This window comes from Strix uralensis, chromosome 5 (assembly GCF_047716275.1).
Source record: "Strix uralensis isolate ZFMK-TIS-50842 chromosome 5, bStrUra1, whole genome shotgun sequence".
Lineage (NCBI taxonomy): Eukaryota > Metazoa > Chordata > Aves > Strigiformes > Strigidae > Strix > Strix uralensis.
The window spans coordinates 56,080,353-56,096,951 of NC_133976.1; the positions used below are offsets into that span (position 1 = coordinate 56,080,353).

Here is a 16,599-nt window from a genome sequence, read left to right on the forward strand (position 1 = left end):
CTACTGAAGTCATCCAACAATTTCAATGTTACAGTGAAGACAGGTTTGATTTACTGGTAGGAGGTCAGATGGTAGAAAGGATGCTTGAAAAGGTATATTCTTTCTCCTCTAGCTGAGAGCATAAGCCTCCAGCCTTCACATGAAGTAGTCCAGAGAGTTGCTGCAGCTTTTTGAGTCATACTAGACATCCAGTTTTAAAGATATGTGGCAGAATTCTCTGTGCTGACCAGTTGCAGGTATTCCAGGGTACTTTTTTGGTAGCTAGCTACCCGTGAAAGTTCCCGTGTCTTGGATCTTTCACTTTCCCTTTTTTGAAGAGCATTGGTTATCATCTCTTCTAAGTCATATTGTAACTGCTGCTGGTTCTCCCTGAAAGCAACAGGACGGAAAAAAGATGCAGTGATTCACACAGTTTTAGTGATCCCCAGTGGTTTTTGAACATTTCTATCCCGTGTTTATCTTAATGACATCACATGCTGCTGATAAAAAGTGTGGGTAGAACCAAATTTAGGTTCTGGATTTGGGAATAGATTCAGGATTTCCATGTGATTTTTTTCAGATAGTATGGATTAGTGTCTCTGCACAGGAAGTCTGTAGCAGTGTCATTATCAACCTTAAAAAAAATCATGATGATTTGCATGAAAAGGAAGACATGAACTAGATTCACTCCCAATCAAAGTATGTTCTAGCTCTCAACACCATTACTGTCACCAGCACTTCCACTATTCAACTTCAGATGGCCTTCAGTAACAGAGCTGCCACTTTTTCATAAATTTCCGCAGTGTGTCTGACTTTTGCTGGAATACCCCACATATGACAATTTTAAGGGGCAATTTTATCAGTCACAGCCTATATGAGGAAGTGAAAACAAAAACATCACTGACCACAGTGATCCAGCTCAAGAAGTACTTTAAATAGTTGAATTCCAGAATTGCCAATTTGATAATTCTGGTAGTCTCAACAGATCACATTAATCAAAAAAAAAAGAAAAAAAAAAAAGGAGTTCTGAGTTTACAAAAGAGATGTACCATAGAAGTAGGCTTGACAGTATTTCCTGCTCAGCCCAGAGACAAACACTGGTATCTTCCATTAAAAAAAATCAAAGTCCATGAGATTCTGTAGCAGATTAAAAGTTTGACTGTTTTTTTGCTGAGAAAACCTTTATCTTTTTCTTAGCCTTCTCTTTTCTCTTAAGTAGATGGGAATAAATGGGCAGAAATTTTTATTTGTGCAATGAACATGTTGTGTAAGAATCAAAACTTTTGCAATAGAAGTAGGCTATAACATTTACTTATGCCTTTCACCATAAGGGATCCCAATGTATCTGGCAAATTACAATTTGCATTATAATTGCTTCAAGTTGTACTGAAACACTGTAATTTCAAAGCAGATGGAAGCAAATTCCCACTTAGTAAAGAGCAACTGTACACAGGAGTTTAGAGGAGAAAGTGAGGAACTTCCACATTTAGTGAGTTTACAGGAAATCATGCAGGACTTGTATGTGAAATACACATGAAATAAACACAACCAGTTATCCTGACTTTAATTTCGCATAGTTTCTCAAAAACAACACTTCCACTATTACTATATTTTATTCAATACTAATGCAAAATGATAGCTCAGTTCCAGGACATCAACCTCATATTTTTTTCCTGATAACTTAACTCTATGTGTTAGAAAGTAAGCTTTTGTTCAATTTTTAAAGACTTTATGCCTGTGCAACACTACAGTAACTTTGTCCATCTCTTCTAGCAGAATACTGCTCGAAATCCTGCAAGTTTCATTCCTCCTACAAATTCCCCCACAAGACCTCACAGGCATAACATGGTATTACAGAGAGCTGCATATTCATTTGCGGTTATCCTCTCACCGTACTGTCACACAGAGGTGACATTAGGACTAAAGTTTTGGGAGTATTCACGTTTTTCATTTTTCTGTCCATCTCTTTCACTTACCATATCAGCAACTTGTCCTGTCTTAGTTCCTTTCCAAGGAAATGAACCCATTAAACATTTATATATACAAATAACCTTCAGCACTTGCATAGTCCCATGTCGTGAGTACTTGCACATGTTTATATGCACATACACTGTTAAGCCTTTAACTACTGGAGGCAAGTTGAGTGGTATAAAAAAACCACAAGTGCCAGGGCGGAACAGTGGTGGCTAAAGCACAAAGACTAGGAATTTCTCTTCCCTTTTCACATATAAAGACAATCTTACACAGAAGGAGGTGTTGGGAGATTGTATTTCTTGTCCTCAGTACCCGTCAACCAGTAGGTAATCTCTGTTCCTCTGCCCTAAATATGTATGACAAAGAAGAGATTTCAGGATTAGAATGCAATTTCCTGTAGTTAATTTACTTAAATAATACTGTATTACACATTGCCATGTTTGCCTTTGTTTTCAGTAACTGATGTTACAGCAAAGGGTTAAAAATCAGATGTGAGAAGAAGAGTAATGGAAGAGATACTGCACACCCGCTCCCATGTTCCATGACCTGAAACACATGTCTTGGGAAAGATGAGCTGTGCTGCCTGCCATCAGCTCCCAAGTACAGACATCTGCCAAGTGTAATAGACTGAAACAAATGGATTGGTAGATAGACAGTCAGATGTCGGAGCATGAGCAAATTGTCAACAGATTCAGCTTCTCTTCCATCAGATTAATTGACTCTGCAATTTTCTGTTACAAATGGTATGTTTCATTTATTCTCCACATCTTTATGTTGCTTTAATTTATGGCTTAGGGAGCTCTTCATTGCCAACATTGTCTTTATAGAAGTGTCTTCAGCCACTAGAGACTGTGATAGCAATTGATCTGTAACCCTTGATCCCCAGCTGTTAATTAAGTTGTGGGGTACTCTCAGCTATATAATACTTTTATACTATCCCTCTATTTTGTGTTCATGCATGTGCATGGTTACCTTCAAGGCTGTTTCTCCTCTCACTTCATATTGGAATCGGCAGTCTGTTCTTTTCAGGATGTTAATAGTGGAACCACTTACATGAATCCTTAAAGCTAAAAAAAATAAAGAGACAATGAAAGCTCAATCTGGAAATGTACCACATAATCATATTAAGTACATGTGAAAACTGATGCTATAGCAGAAGCTTCTCCAATTATTATTAACATAAATTCTGAGAGTCAGATTAAATGAGAATCAATTACACTGCTGTATGAAAAATCTGACTCCAGTACGTAGCATTGTATCTAGGGAGGAATAGCTGGTACAGCCATTGATCTGAAATAGAGGTGACCATAGTATTTAGATGCCAAAAAGGAAAAGAATAGTTGGGAGTGACCTATATAGAGAATAGTCATGTGAAGACACGGGGCTGAAGGAAGACAAACTGGCTCTTGGCACTGTTCCCTAATGGTGACGTTGAAGAAATAATTACAGAATCACAGAATCGTCTAGGTTGGAAAAGACCTTGAAGATCATCTAGTCCAACCATTAACCGGACACTGACAGTTCCCAACTACACCATATCCCTCAGTACTATGTCAGTCTGACTCTTAAACGCCTCCAGGGATGGGGACTCCACCACCTCCCTGGGCAGCCCATTCCAACACCTAACAACCCATTCTATAAAGAAATGCTTCCTAATATCTAGTCTAAACCTTCCCTGGCCACTTCCCAACTTGAGGGCCATTCCCTCTTGTCCTATCGCTTGTTACTTGGTTAAAGAGACTCATCCCCAGCTCTCTGCAACCTCCTTTCAGGTAGTTGTAGAGGGCAATGAGGTCTCCCCTCAGCCTCCTCTTCTCCAGACTAAACAACCCCAGTTCCCTCAGCCGCTCCTCGTACGACATGTGCTCCAGACCCTTCACCAGCTTCGTTGCCCTTCTCTGGACACGCTCAAGTAATTCAATGTCCTTTTTGTAGTGAGGGGCCCAAAACTGAACACAGTAATCGAGGTGCGGCCTCACCAGTGCCGAGTACAGGGGTAAGATCACTTCCCTGTCCCTGCTGGCCACGCTATTTCTGATGCAACCCAGGATACCATTGGCCTTCTTGGCCACCTGGGCACACTGCTGGCTCATGTTCAGCCAGCTGTCAGTCAACACCCCCAGGTCCCTCTCTGACTGGCAGCTCTCCAGCCACTCCTCCCCAAGCCTGTAGCGCTGCTGGGGGTTGTTGTGGCCCAAGTGCAGCACCCGGCATTTGGCCTTATTGAAACTCCTACAGTTGGCCTTAGCCCATCACTCCAGCCTGTCCAGATCCCTCTGCAGAGCCTCCCTACCCTCGAGCAGATCAACACTCCCACCTACCTTGGTGTCATCTGCAAACTTACTGAGGGTGCACTCGATCCCCTCGTCTAGATCATCAATAAAGATGTTAAACAGGAGTGGCCCCATAACTGAGCCCTGGGGGACACCACTTGTGACCGGCCACCAACTGGATTTAACTCCGTTCACCACAACTCTTTGGGTCCGGCCATCCAGCCAGTTTTTTACCCAGCAAAGCGTGTGCCCATCCAAGCCACGAGCAGCCAGTTTTGCCAGGAGAATGCTGTGGGAAACAGTGTCAAAGGCCTTACTAATTGCTTCAACTTAAAATATACAGTCAGCGTATTTACACAACAAAGCTGTAGTACAATTCTAGCTTGAACTGAAATCTACAATTCATAGAGTAAAATTAAATTCCAGTAAGTATCATATCTTCCAGAGGAACTCAGCCAGTGATCCAGCCTATATACTCCCCGTTACCAGCACTGAAGCATGAACAAGGAACAACCCTTCATTGCCCAGCAAGACAGTGAAATAATTGGTAATCAAAACAAATAGGGTTTCTTCATCTTTAAAACTTCTGCAAGCTGATAATAAATTGTTCTCAGCTGAAAACAGACACTTTGGTCACAAACTAACCAACAGCCTTTGGTTCTGTTACACTGACAGCTAAAATTAAATCCTTACGCAAGCCTGTGGATTCCATCCGCGAAGCTGTGTTCACTGTATCTCCAAACAAACAGTAACGAGGCATTTTTATTCCAACCACACCAGCTGCACACGGACCTACAAATGGGATGTAGAGAATGAAAAAAGGCAGATCAAGAGACTATTCCTTTGTGTTTGTCGGTTTTGGAAGCAAGAGAAAAAGAGAATAAGCTTCATTATGGAGGGCTGCATTGTGGTGCCTCGAGCAGTTTCCCAGTGCCTCAGTCACTTTCACCAATATGTTCCTCCCCTGGCAGCTGGTGTTCAGGTGGTTGTTGAAACAAGCAGAAACAAAAAGATAAAATTTCCCAAAGTACTTGGGATTGTTGAGCTATCTGCAGTTCTCCTTTGATAAAAAGTACTATTATGGATAAATTAAAACATTAATTCCCACATAGGCTTGACAGAACTTTTGACACCAAAAGCATAAAACACAGGCCTGCATTTTTTGGCTAAACAAGTACAGCTGGCCGTGGCTGTTCTCCACTTCAGTCAAGGAGGAGCGATCTGCAAAGGCTTATTTGTTACAGCTGACTTAATAATACCAGGAACAATGGCAGTTGCTCTACCTAGCTACTGACTTAAGCTATGAATGAATGGGAATGGGCTATTTCAATACGAGGGAGCAAACCAGTGGCTTATTTACTTCTGTTGCTCTTCCTCCAGCTACATTGTTTTCAACCTGATTCTTCATGAGAAGAGCAGCTGCGTATGATGTACTACCAGATCTTCTATGGATGTCTATTCTGTTCAAAAACAAGGTAACAACATTGTCAGTGTTGCTCTAGCATTACTGCATACCAGAGTGAATTCCAATACGAATCCAAACAGGCAGATCTGGCAGATGTCTCAGTTCAAAAGATCCCATGAAGCTGAGGATGTCCAGAGCCATCATGGAGATGTCTACTGCATGCCGGTTGCCATTCCTCTTTGGTAAACCACTCACCACCATATAAGCATCACCAATGGTCTCCACCTGTGGAAACAAAAGTAGAACTCACTACCTGCAGACATAGCAAATTACATATTTAGTTAAAAGCAGAAAGGTTTTATCTGATTCCCTTGTTCATGATTAAACATTTCTTCCCTGGACAGCAGGATTGATTAGTTTAAGGTAGCTGACACCTTTTTGGTATATGAGTGTTTATAACTGTACCCAGCATTCCAGTTAATGAATCTGTGACCACCTAGTATAGAAAATTTGGTATAAGCAGGCATACTGAAAGCAGATTGAAATGAGGTAATCTTGACCTGTTTTCCTCTCTTTTGTCTTTGCTCAGAAGGCAGATTCCCACATCCACCACATCATCCACATTTGATTTGTATGTCCCCTGGTTGTTAACTGAGCAAAAGTGTGGAGCTAGTCACCTTGTAAACATCATGATGGTCAAGAATGTGGTCAAAGTTCTTGTAGATATCATTCAGCATATCTACCACCTCCATAGGGGTGCTGCATTTGCAGAGAGTGGTGAAGCCAACAATGTCACTGAAGTAGATAGTGACTTCTTCAAATAGTTCTGGCTCTACCAGGCCAGTCTCCTTCAAAGACTTTACTACTGGCCTGTGGAAATAGAGAAAGCAGGAAGACAGATCAGTAGTGTTTAATATTAAAGGTATTTTTTCATGCAACCCAACCACGTCATTGCTTTCTGTGTAGGAAACATCAAATAGTTTGCTGAAAACTGCCACTGTCATCACATTTTAGATGCCCATAATGCCTTTCAGCCAGGGACCTCAAAGCACTTACTAATGTTAATTAATGTGCTACAGCCTTACAAAATCCAAGTGTGTTAATAGCCATGAGGCACAGGCAACTGAGCTTCTTGGCTAAGGTCAGAAATAGGGATATTGAGTCAAACTTAAAATGAAATTCTGAAACTTCTGACATGGAGACCTACACTCAACCCACAAAATAAGTAAGAACAGACATTTTTCTGTTTCCCAATGCAGAAGTAATTTCATCCTGATAATTACATCACCTCATCCTGATTTCAGATATCGTAGTCTGATAAGTTTATGGAACAAAAATTCAATACCATGATAGTCCATATCTATTCAGAGAGACCTTCATTTTCTTGCATTTCTAAATCCAGGAATATATCTGTTCCTAGTGGAGATATTACAAGAGAATAAAAAAAGACCCAGAAAATTATAGGTGTTGCACAATGCTGTGCTCCATGTACAGTGAGACAGTAATAGAGTGGTAGGAACAAGATGGAGTGGAAGGAAACATGTATTCCTTGTCGCACAGTCTGCACGGACAGATAATTTCAAATTTCCCCCAAACTGGATTGAACAGACTTTTTTTTTTAAGATGAGTCATAAAATGACTACTTAAATACCCTTGAAACTAGTAATGACATACCAGGATAGTTTTACTATTCCAAATGTATGCAATACCAAAATTACTGGTATTATAATATCAATAATACTTGTCCTATACCATACTCTGAAATATCTATCTAGCCCAGTCTGGCCCAGTATAGTCCAGTCCACCTCAGCCCCTCTGTTACATTGCTAAACCCCAGCCTGAAGTTGGACTTCACTCCTGCTCTCCAGTTGGAGACACTCCTTCTACATAGCAAGGTGCTGGGAGCAGAATAGAGCTCTGTCATGTGGAATCACTATAGATCTATGTGGTCCCAGGAAGGCAGTGAAAAAGAGGTTTGTGCTGGAAAGGGGGATCCTGTGTGTGAAGAGAGGTTGAGGAAGATAATTGGTCCCAGTACCATCTTGGCATGAAACTTGACCATAAGGTGGAGACCTCAGGGACAGCTGCTTCTTCTTTCCTCCCTAGCAGGATCAGATTAGCGGGGAAGGAAATAGAAGATTAATACTAAGCCCAACCCCCACTCTCCAAGAATCAGGTGATATATGTAAATAAAATGCCCGTGAAAGTCTTCCTAGCCAGTTACCTTGGAAGTAACATGAAATTAAGCCTGTCTGCTCTGTCTCGCTCTGCTTTGTACAGCTCTGTCCTTTCCTCCACCAGGTGCTCCAGGTTCCGGGAATACAGCTGTAGACGCCGGATGAGGGTATCCATGTAGCTTTCATTGGTCTGGCCATGGTAGCTACTGCAAATAACAGAAATATACAGGAGCCAACAAGAAAGGTTGATGGAAGCCCATTGTTGAGAGAGGCAAAAAAGAGGCAAAAAAGGAGCAATGGAAAACTTCTCCAGTGTTTGACTTCCATGTAGTTAGAATGTAGTGTCTCAAGTGCATCATTCTTTTTCTTGCTTGCAGGCCTTATGTATATGAATTGAAAGTCTGTGATCCATGCTGTCACTTGGAGCTGGTAATTCTTAAAGCACCCCTAAATCACCTAGCCCTGCTAGTATTGTTATTTCCAGGTACCTTGGGTAATCCATGAACATTCATTTGTAAAAAGTAACTGTCAAGCTGGAATCCTGAGAGGAAGCTAGAGGTAGTAGGTAGAAAATTGCATTTAGCATTCAGGTAGAGACTTCAGCCGGAAGGATTAAGACAAGTTGGGGCTGCCTGTGTAGAAGACAGAACAATTCAATGGAACAGTTAGCAGCCTCTGGACTAGTTTTGCTCACAAGATCCTGCAGACTCCAGAAGTATGGTAACACAAGCCATTCATAACTCCTGTTTGTCTGGGCAGCCTGTGCTCACCAAAGCAGTCTGAAAGTAGATGGGGCCAGACTGACTGGGAGAGTTGGATTAGTATTATACCCAACTGGCCTTTAAAACCACTCTAACTTTAAACAAATCTTTATGTCAGGGATGAACCATCTTAGAACCCCCATGAGGAGACCACTGTGTTGCATGTGGCAAGAGGCAACCTCTTTGCTTTTGTAGGATGGAGACTTAGGAGCTGAACCAGGATGTCTTTCTATTCAGCTGCAGTAACATTATTCAACTGATACATTCAGTTATGCACAGTGCAGTTGTCCTTCTGCACGTGTGAAGTGTAAAATGTGAGTACTGTTGGGGTTTGTTGATGGGCTTTAAAAACTGGGAAGCAATTTCCCAAGAGAAGTGATTAAAATCTCACTGTTTGGACATGGAAATAATTAACTCAGACCAAACTCTGTAGGAGCAATACAGCGTTGGCCAGGTGAAAGGCCTGTATAACCGCACAGGGTTTATCCAGCTATGGCCCTTATTATCCCAGAACTTTATACCAACAAAACCCTGTAATTAATACTTCTGGTGAGTTACAACCCAACACTTCTAGTCAGCTTAATTTGGGACCATCCAAACTCATTTATAGCACAACCCAGCTCATCCAAACTTTCTAATCATCTTCCAAACATTTATGTGCATTCATTTCCCGAAACTTAGATGACATGAGTCACTATCCAACTCCTGACTAGAGACAGGGGGTAAATTACTTGAATGGTTTAAATCTCTAATTATCCAGCTTGCTACTTTCACAATGTACCAATTTGAGGTATGGTGATCATCTTTCTTACCCTCACTCAGCTAATACATGCATAGATGCTCATGTACACACATGCACGTATACGTGCTCGCCTACTTTTCCGCCAAAGAATAAAAGAGGATCTAAGTGAAGACACTCAGTTTTTCCACTGAATCATAATCACATCAGCTTACACACTTAAAATATGAGCTTTCTAACACTTAGGAGGAGTTTGGAGCATCTTAAAAAATTGAAACCCTGCTGCTCACCTGAATATTTTAGCCAGAGTACTCTCAATTTTCTTAAAGTCAGGCCTTTTCTCTGGATCTTCCTCCCAGCAGCTCTTCACTAGTGTATACACCTTCAAACAAAAATTTAAGGAAAGTCCACCTGAGTAATGGATATAGAAGGATAATGGTGCTGAACAGTCCTAGTTCATTAGGGAATTTCCGGTTACTCTTGACCAGCAACATATTCAAATGTGTGACTAACTGTTTTGGATCTATGGTTAGGACACTCACTGCAGGCATCTTAAACTTAACTCTGTGGTGACTAGTGACATGATCCTAACTTGAATTTGCAATACATAAATGAAAAGCAAGTAAATGGATCCAGACTTGCAGCTAGTGCCAAGGTAATTATATATACAATAACCTAAGTTTGGGATTTTTCTGAAACTGATGATTCAGCCAAAAAGATTGGGGTTCATTACTGAATGTGTGGATGTCTACAATACAGACCTTTTCACCTGAGCAAGAAGCCTTAGGTGCTATATAATCAGTGGAGAGGGGTATATTTGAGGTGTGATTCATCTCATCTTAAAAATATCTAAAATAGGTCAGAAGAGTGGCACCATATAAGCATCCATTTCTTTCCAGTGAAATAGTTTTCATGAGCTGTATTCATTTCACTGGTACCAACTATAGAATACCATTTTTTCCCATGAAGTTAGGGCATTTGGCATAAAATGTGAATAACTTTCATCCTCCCATGATCATGAGATCTAGTTTGGCCAGGACTTCCACCCTTCACCCAGAAAATGGCTTAATTAATTATTAGCTTACTTCCACATGTCTTTCTCCCACTGTTTCCAAGGACAGGTCTGGTCGGAAAGGCCTCACTCCTTTGCCACTCTCCACTCTGTAAAGTTTCTCTAACACAGGAAAAAGATGCAAAGTTTTAAACAAAAAAAGCATAAGAAGGACATTCCTTGTGGATAGCATCCTATGATGTTATGAGTTACTGTACAAACAGAAGCCTTGAAGACAGTTCCCTCATTTTTATGTGAATTTCAACTTTGAAGCTTTTCTAAATATATGGCACAAGATCAAAACAGGCTGGCCTGAAGGCCCCTGAAAGCAAAATGAAGAGGAATGTACATGAGTATTTATTGGTCATGGTAGACATGGTTATGGCATCTTCCCAAATGAACATTAGGTGAACATTATTAGTGTGCCTCTCAGCATGAAGTATAGCTATAGTAAAAAACAATGTGAAACCCATTGTGACTTGATCAAAAGTGTGGAGACATACAACTCTCATCAGAGCAGTTCAAACCATCCTGCAGATGCTCAGCTTCCTTAAAACTAGGCTATTAAGGTATATGGTTTAAAAACATTGCATTTGTTAGCTCATTCGTACTCTTATTAATGAAATCCATCCTATGAAAGTTATTTGGATTCTGAACACATCAGAATGCAGGATGCATTTGCGCAACTCAATTTAAGCACAGTAAGAGAGAGCTGAAGTGAAATCTCTCTCTTTGTCCTTCTCCTCCAGACCTCAAGAGGGAGGGAGTTAAAAAAGAGAAGCAATTTTTTACCTCTGGGGAAGAGAAAGGGAAACTGAAAGGATCCGTGAACAGGCATGAAATACATTTATTAATAATGTCTGATTATATTTGGGAGACAATTTTAATGAAGGAAGCATATAACAAGATGAGGAAGATTTGTAATCGTGATGGTATGTGTAAGTCTGGGGCACCTAGGGATGCCTAAGCATGCCAAGTTTACATGATCTTCTAAAAAGATGCAGTAGCTTCCAGCTTTGTGGTATAGAAGTTACAGACTAGAGAAGGAGCAGGAGACTTGAGTTTCCCAAATGCCATGTAATGGAGAAACTGCTAAGAAGTCTTCTGTGGGCTAAGAGACAGAAGAATCTGTGTAAAACTTGTGTGCAACAGGAATGTGTTGGATTTCCATGCTGTGCACACACCTGAGAGTGGAAGTAACAGCAACTATTAGCAACACTGCAATTAGCCAGTGGCAGAAAGTAGTGGAACAAGGAGGCAGCTTGAATTGAGCTTTGGTATGTGACAAGACTTCAGTCTTCAGCAGTGAATGAGGTGTTTCTGCAGAAGAGTGGAGCAACCAGCTGGCCTAACAGCTGTCTCACAGAGAAGTCAGTGAAGAGGACTATGACCCAGTTACTTCTGTACATTAGAAATCGAGTTCTGTATGCCCATCATCTTTGTGGGACTTCTTTTCTGTCATTAGTAGCAATATTATTGTATGTTGAGTTGATTGATAGATATTTGCAAGTTGAGAAAATTGGCTGAATACCTGAAAGTTGAGTTTAATTTTCCTAAACTGGTGGATGGGGGCTAGGTACAGGGTTTTTTAAACAACTCTTTTAAAATCTGAACACAGTCCTTGCTGCTGCCAATGAAGTCCTGGAGAAGCAGTTATATCAGTTGTCCTGAAATATTAGTATCATGTCTTCTAACTTGCAGAGATTAACTTTTGATAGCCTAGCCATTAAAAGACTTTCTGCAGGAGACTTAAAAACCAAATGAATCTAACATGCAAGAGGGACATTTCTTTGCCCATTACCACTGACTCTAATTCTTTTCCCTCCTTTTATCTTAGATATTTGTAAATTAATGGTCAACACAAGTTTGAACTACTCTCTTCCAAAGTTAGATGATGCCACAAACAAAATTCAAAGGTGTTTGAGTAAGTATGGCCCACCCTCTTGCTGCCTCATCTTGGCTAGTGGAAGGAATCCAGACATTTAAATGAGGAGCCACTTCAGCAATATATAATAACACTCATTCCTTTCTGTTACATGATGAACTGCTGAAACTAGGCTGAACACATTTACTCAAATTGCATAATCAAAAATCAAGAATAATACCAAAAGCCATTAGATCAGCAATATATATCTTAGACATCTACTAATGCTTTTTAAGGAAAAAGCTTTGGGGAGAAAACAATCTCCTCACTGAATGGAAAACTTAACATTTCAACGGAAGTTAACAAAGCAGATTTTTTTTTTAAGTTGCATTGAATCCAGACTTGCCAAACAGGCTTCAGGCCCAGTAAGTTTATTGCTGTCTTACTAAACATGCTGATAATGTGTGACCATCTCCAGCAACAGCCCCTAGAGGTGCTAAAAATTCCTTCAGTTGAATGGATTAACCTAATGCTATTTGAATGTAACAGTCTTTTTAAAATGAAAAAAATGCAGTGTTAAGAAACAGGTCAAAGTTAAAACAAGGAACTGGATTGTGACTATGACAGCCAGGGTCAAACAAAGAGCAGTGAGGATGCCACCACATCTCAGAAGAGCCCAGAAACACTGTGTCTGAGGCTAACTTAATAACCATTAACATAACACAGAAAGACTGCAGCTCCTCAACAAACAGTTAAAAGAATGTAGTTTGCTATGGATTTGCTTTGCAAGTCAAAATGAGCAAGGAAGAGAATTGCTCTTTCCTTTCTCCATTTATTTTGGTGATATTTGTAAAATCCTTGCATTCATGAGGGTTGTGCCTGCTTCTTCCCAAGAAAAAGGAATAGAAAAACTTTATTTTTTCTACCTTATCTTAGGCATGGAGTCCTGAAGAGTTTGCTTGAAGGGGAACAGGCATTTCTAATCCCTTTTAGGTCTACATTTATATTAAAGAGTTGGTGATGTGAAATACTGTGTTTCCTCAAATATGAACATAGATTTGCAATAATGTATGATAATGAACATGCCCCAGAAGTTATTCTCAAATGTAACTGTTGTCCACCTGCTGCTCTAGATGTTTTAACAAATGTGAGGCGGATCTATCAGAATGACTCAGAGGTAAAGGCAACATCTAAACTTGTTGTTGGTAACTGTCACTAGGAAAATCCCAAACCCATACATCTTTTATGTCAGTTCTAATATATAATAATGCCTGGATTCTGGGAAATGGCATTGACTGGGCTGTTAGCCACTCAGAAACAATGTCGCAAAATGCACAAAATGGGGTTTAATGGATGCACTACAGGAGGAGATGCTTTTTCTGACCGAACTTAAATGATGAAAGTTAATTTTGACAGGCTTGAATGAAGTCTGAATTGCCAGTTTTTAAATGCCAACTGTTCTTGTGTAATGCTGCTGAGTTTTTGTTGTTCTGTGTTGACACTGCTGATTTACAATGCCTAATATGAGTGAATTATTATATGTTGTGCACAACTCATAATAGAAAACCCTTTGTGGCCTTTAAATGTTACAGTAAGTCTGGACAGCACTGTATAATGTTAACTTCTGTAATGCTGTGGACAAGGTGAGGAGGAGGAGACTAAAGTGCAAACTTTATTTACAAAAAGAATAAGGACACTTGCCCCCACAGTGAGATCCTTCAAATAGGCTCTTCATTCATCACACAGTGAAAGAAGCAGCAGTTCAAGCAGCTATCAGAGACAGTGCCTTTCACAAAAAATGTGGAGAATGGGCCAGTTACAGCTATACCATCCCAGAAGGCTGCAATGGAGAAGTTTGTGGATTTACCTTTGTTGTCCTGGCAGTGTCCGGTGTAGAAGGTCTCCCTACGTAGGATGATTTCTTGGGCAATGATCCCGTAGCTGTACACGTCACCCTTCTGAGATACATCAGCATGACGGAGATGCTCAGGAGCTGTCCACAGGTCTGAAGATCCAGATAACAACAGGGGATGAGATAAAGGGGGAAGGGAGAGAATTAACTGAAAAATGGTGCTTCTCAGAGCATCCATTTGCTACAGTGATATTTCCTTTTACTCTTTCCATATCAAACCCAGAGCCCACTGGTACCATTTATTTCCTACTTTAGCATTTTTCTTGAGAAGCTGACATTAGTACACGTTAGATAAACCTCTTATGTGGTAGTTTTCAACTATCTGGGATTTGCTGACCCTACTATTTCCACTGTAGATGCAGACCCTCACAACTCCCAAAAAGTTATGGTTATTGGCAATGAACTTGATTTTCTTAGCTACTTTTAATGGGCTTCTTAGAAATAGCCCATGCATCTGTGTAAGACCAAGGAATGACAGCGCTATAAAAAAAACCCACTGAGCTGTAAATTATTGAGCTAGATGCATGGAGTTTGTTATACAAAATGTCAGATGAGAAGACTGTCATATTTCCCAGCAGCCTTGATACCACGAATCTATTTAAGTAATTCTCGAGTGCTTTTGAGCCTGACATAGTATTACCTGCTCATAACCACTTTCTTGCTACAAAAATTATTAATCTGTATTTTCAGTGCAACAAGCACTGTTGTACCTCAAAAACAGAACACTGCCATGGTATGACAGTTTGTTATGACATGCTGGTGATGTATCATAGCAGTGGCCCTGAAGACTGTTACAATACCAGACTGCAACATCCAGCCACAATGAATCTGCAGATCTCTTGTGAAACAGTAAGTTTTGTTCAAGGAAAGAAATCTAGTAACCAGAAATTTTGAGGCTGCTTATGAGCAATGAAAAAAGAGAAATACATTACAATGTAATAATAATATAAATTTAAATATAAAATTTGTAAAAGGAAGAATGAATAGAGCATTTACATTCAGTGCACTTTTCTTACTCTTTTTTATGTTCTCATTGCTACTCTTGAGCATGTTTGTGTCTGAATGTAAAAATTTTCTTTCAAGCCAGTTGCAACCAGTTTCTTCTCGGATCATATACTGCAGTTATGGCACAGTGCTGTGCTTATTATACCCCAAGCTCTACTATACAGATTCAGATGACATAATTTCAGATGGGCTTGTCTTTTCACTCAAGATCAAGTAAGAAGGAAAAGATGAGTAGAAAGGAGTGCTCTGTTTTACAGAAATGTCCTATGAATAGAAAATGTAAAGAAAAGCTGTTAAAATTATTCCAATCTGATTGAAACACATAGTACTAGATTCCTACCTAAGGAATGAAAAACATTGAGGTTATCATTGCATATCATTACAGAATTTTTTAAAGATGATCAGAGTCATGGGTGTTAATGTCTAAATTCAATCACAGAGCACTGTGGTAACACGTGCATCTGATAAATGACAAGATCATGTGGTCGTTAACTCCTTTTTTCCTTCACACAAATTCAGCATTACTGCTGAAGAGAGCTGTTTGCATGAAGGCCTTGGATGCTGAAAATGTTTCTTGCATCTCAGCCTTATGTGAAATCTCTGTTTTCTAAACTGTAAGCTGAAAATTCATCTTTCCCTTCCTTCTCACCTACACTGCCTAATTTCTTTCTCTACCTGCTAATAATTCTCTTTCTTTGTGTTATTTAGGATAAGACAGTGTTTTCAGGTATCATTTGTATGATGACTGCTACATGAAATGAAATTATTTGTATGTTTTGTGCTGTGTACAAGATGTAATTAGGCCCTACTGGATGAATATCCCCACCTATGAATATAAGAAAATTCTATTGGGTTGGAAATCATGAAGAAGAGCCCAGCTGGGTACTGGTTTTACCTTTCCTTGGAGGCAGAATTGAATTACATCCAAAATCAGTGATCTTCACTACCATGCGATTGTCTACTACACAATTTGATGATTTGAGTCGACCATGGACTTCAGTTTTACTTGAGTGCAGATAAGACATCCCCTGTGGTTGATAATAAAAGACAAAGTAAGCAAGACTATGTGTGAGACACTCAGTTGTTACCAGACTCAACAAAAATATGACATATTAGTGTAATATCTGTCCAAGCAGTTAAATGGCCTTCATCAGCAAAGAATATGCATAAATCAGAATTTGCTGTCACAGAGGGAAACAAAAATTATTTTACAGAGGAGACTTTCTAAGATGACAGGAACAGTCAATATTAAGAAATGAGGAGGTGGATCATTAGAAGGATCATGTCATGGAAGACCATCCTTCCTCTTATTTAACAAAAGTCTGACATAGCACCTTGGGTTTTGATAAGATTAGAACACAATTAAGCAATTAGGAACATTTATTTCCTCCCACAGAAGTTTTGATTTCACCTGCAATAAATGCTTTTTTTGGTAAATTTAGTACAGATTTGTTGGAAT

The 16,599-nt window shown here is 39.8% G+C and overlaps 1 protein-coding gene across 1 annotated transcript in view; it reads right to left on the reverse strand.

The window, feature by feature from the left end:
- Positions 1–194: 194 nt before the first annotated feature.
- The window catches only part of GUCY2C (guanylate cyclase 2C), a 50,126-nt gene continuing 33,721 nt past the window's right edge, over positions 195–16,599 (reverse strand). The window contains exons 17-27 of the mRNA XM_074869432.1: positions 16,036–16,168; positions 14,091–14,228; positions 10,394–10,482; positions 9,599–9,690; positions 7,856–8,014; positions 6,309–6,501; positions 5,742–5,916; positions 4,920–5,018; positions 2,926–3,020; positions 2,223–2,299; positions 195–369 (exon numbers count right to left, since the gene is read on the reverse strand). Coding sequence (XP_074725533.1) covers positions 195–369; positions 2,223–2,299; positions 2,926–3,020; positions 4,920–5,018; positions 5,742–5,916; positions 6,309–6,501; positions 7,856–8,014; positions 9,599–9,690; positions 10,394–10,482; positions 14,091–14,228; positions 16,036–16,168 — 1,425 coding nt within the window. The remainder of the gene's footprint in view (positions 370–2,222; positions 2,300–2,925; positions 3,021–4,919; positions 5,019–5,741; positions 5,917–6,308; positions 6,502–7,855; positions 8,015–9,598; positions 9,691–10,393; positions 10,483–14,090; positions 14,229–16,035; positions 16,169–16,599) is intronic.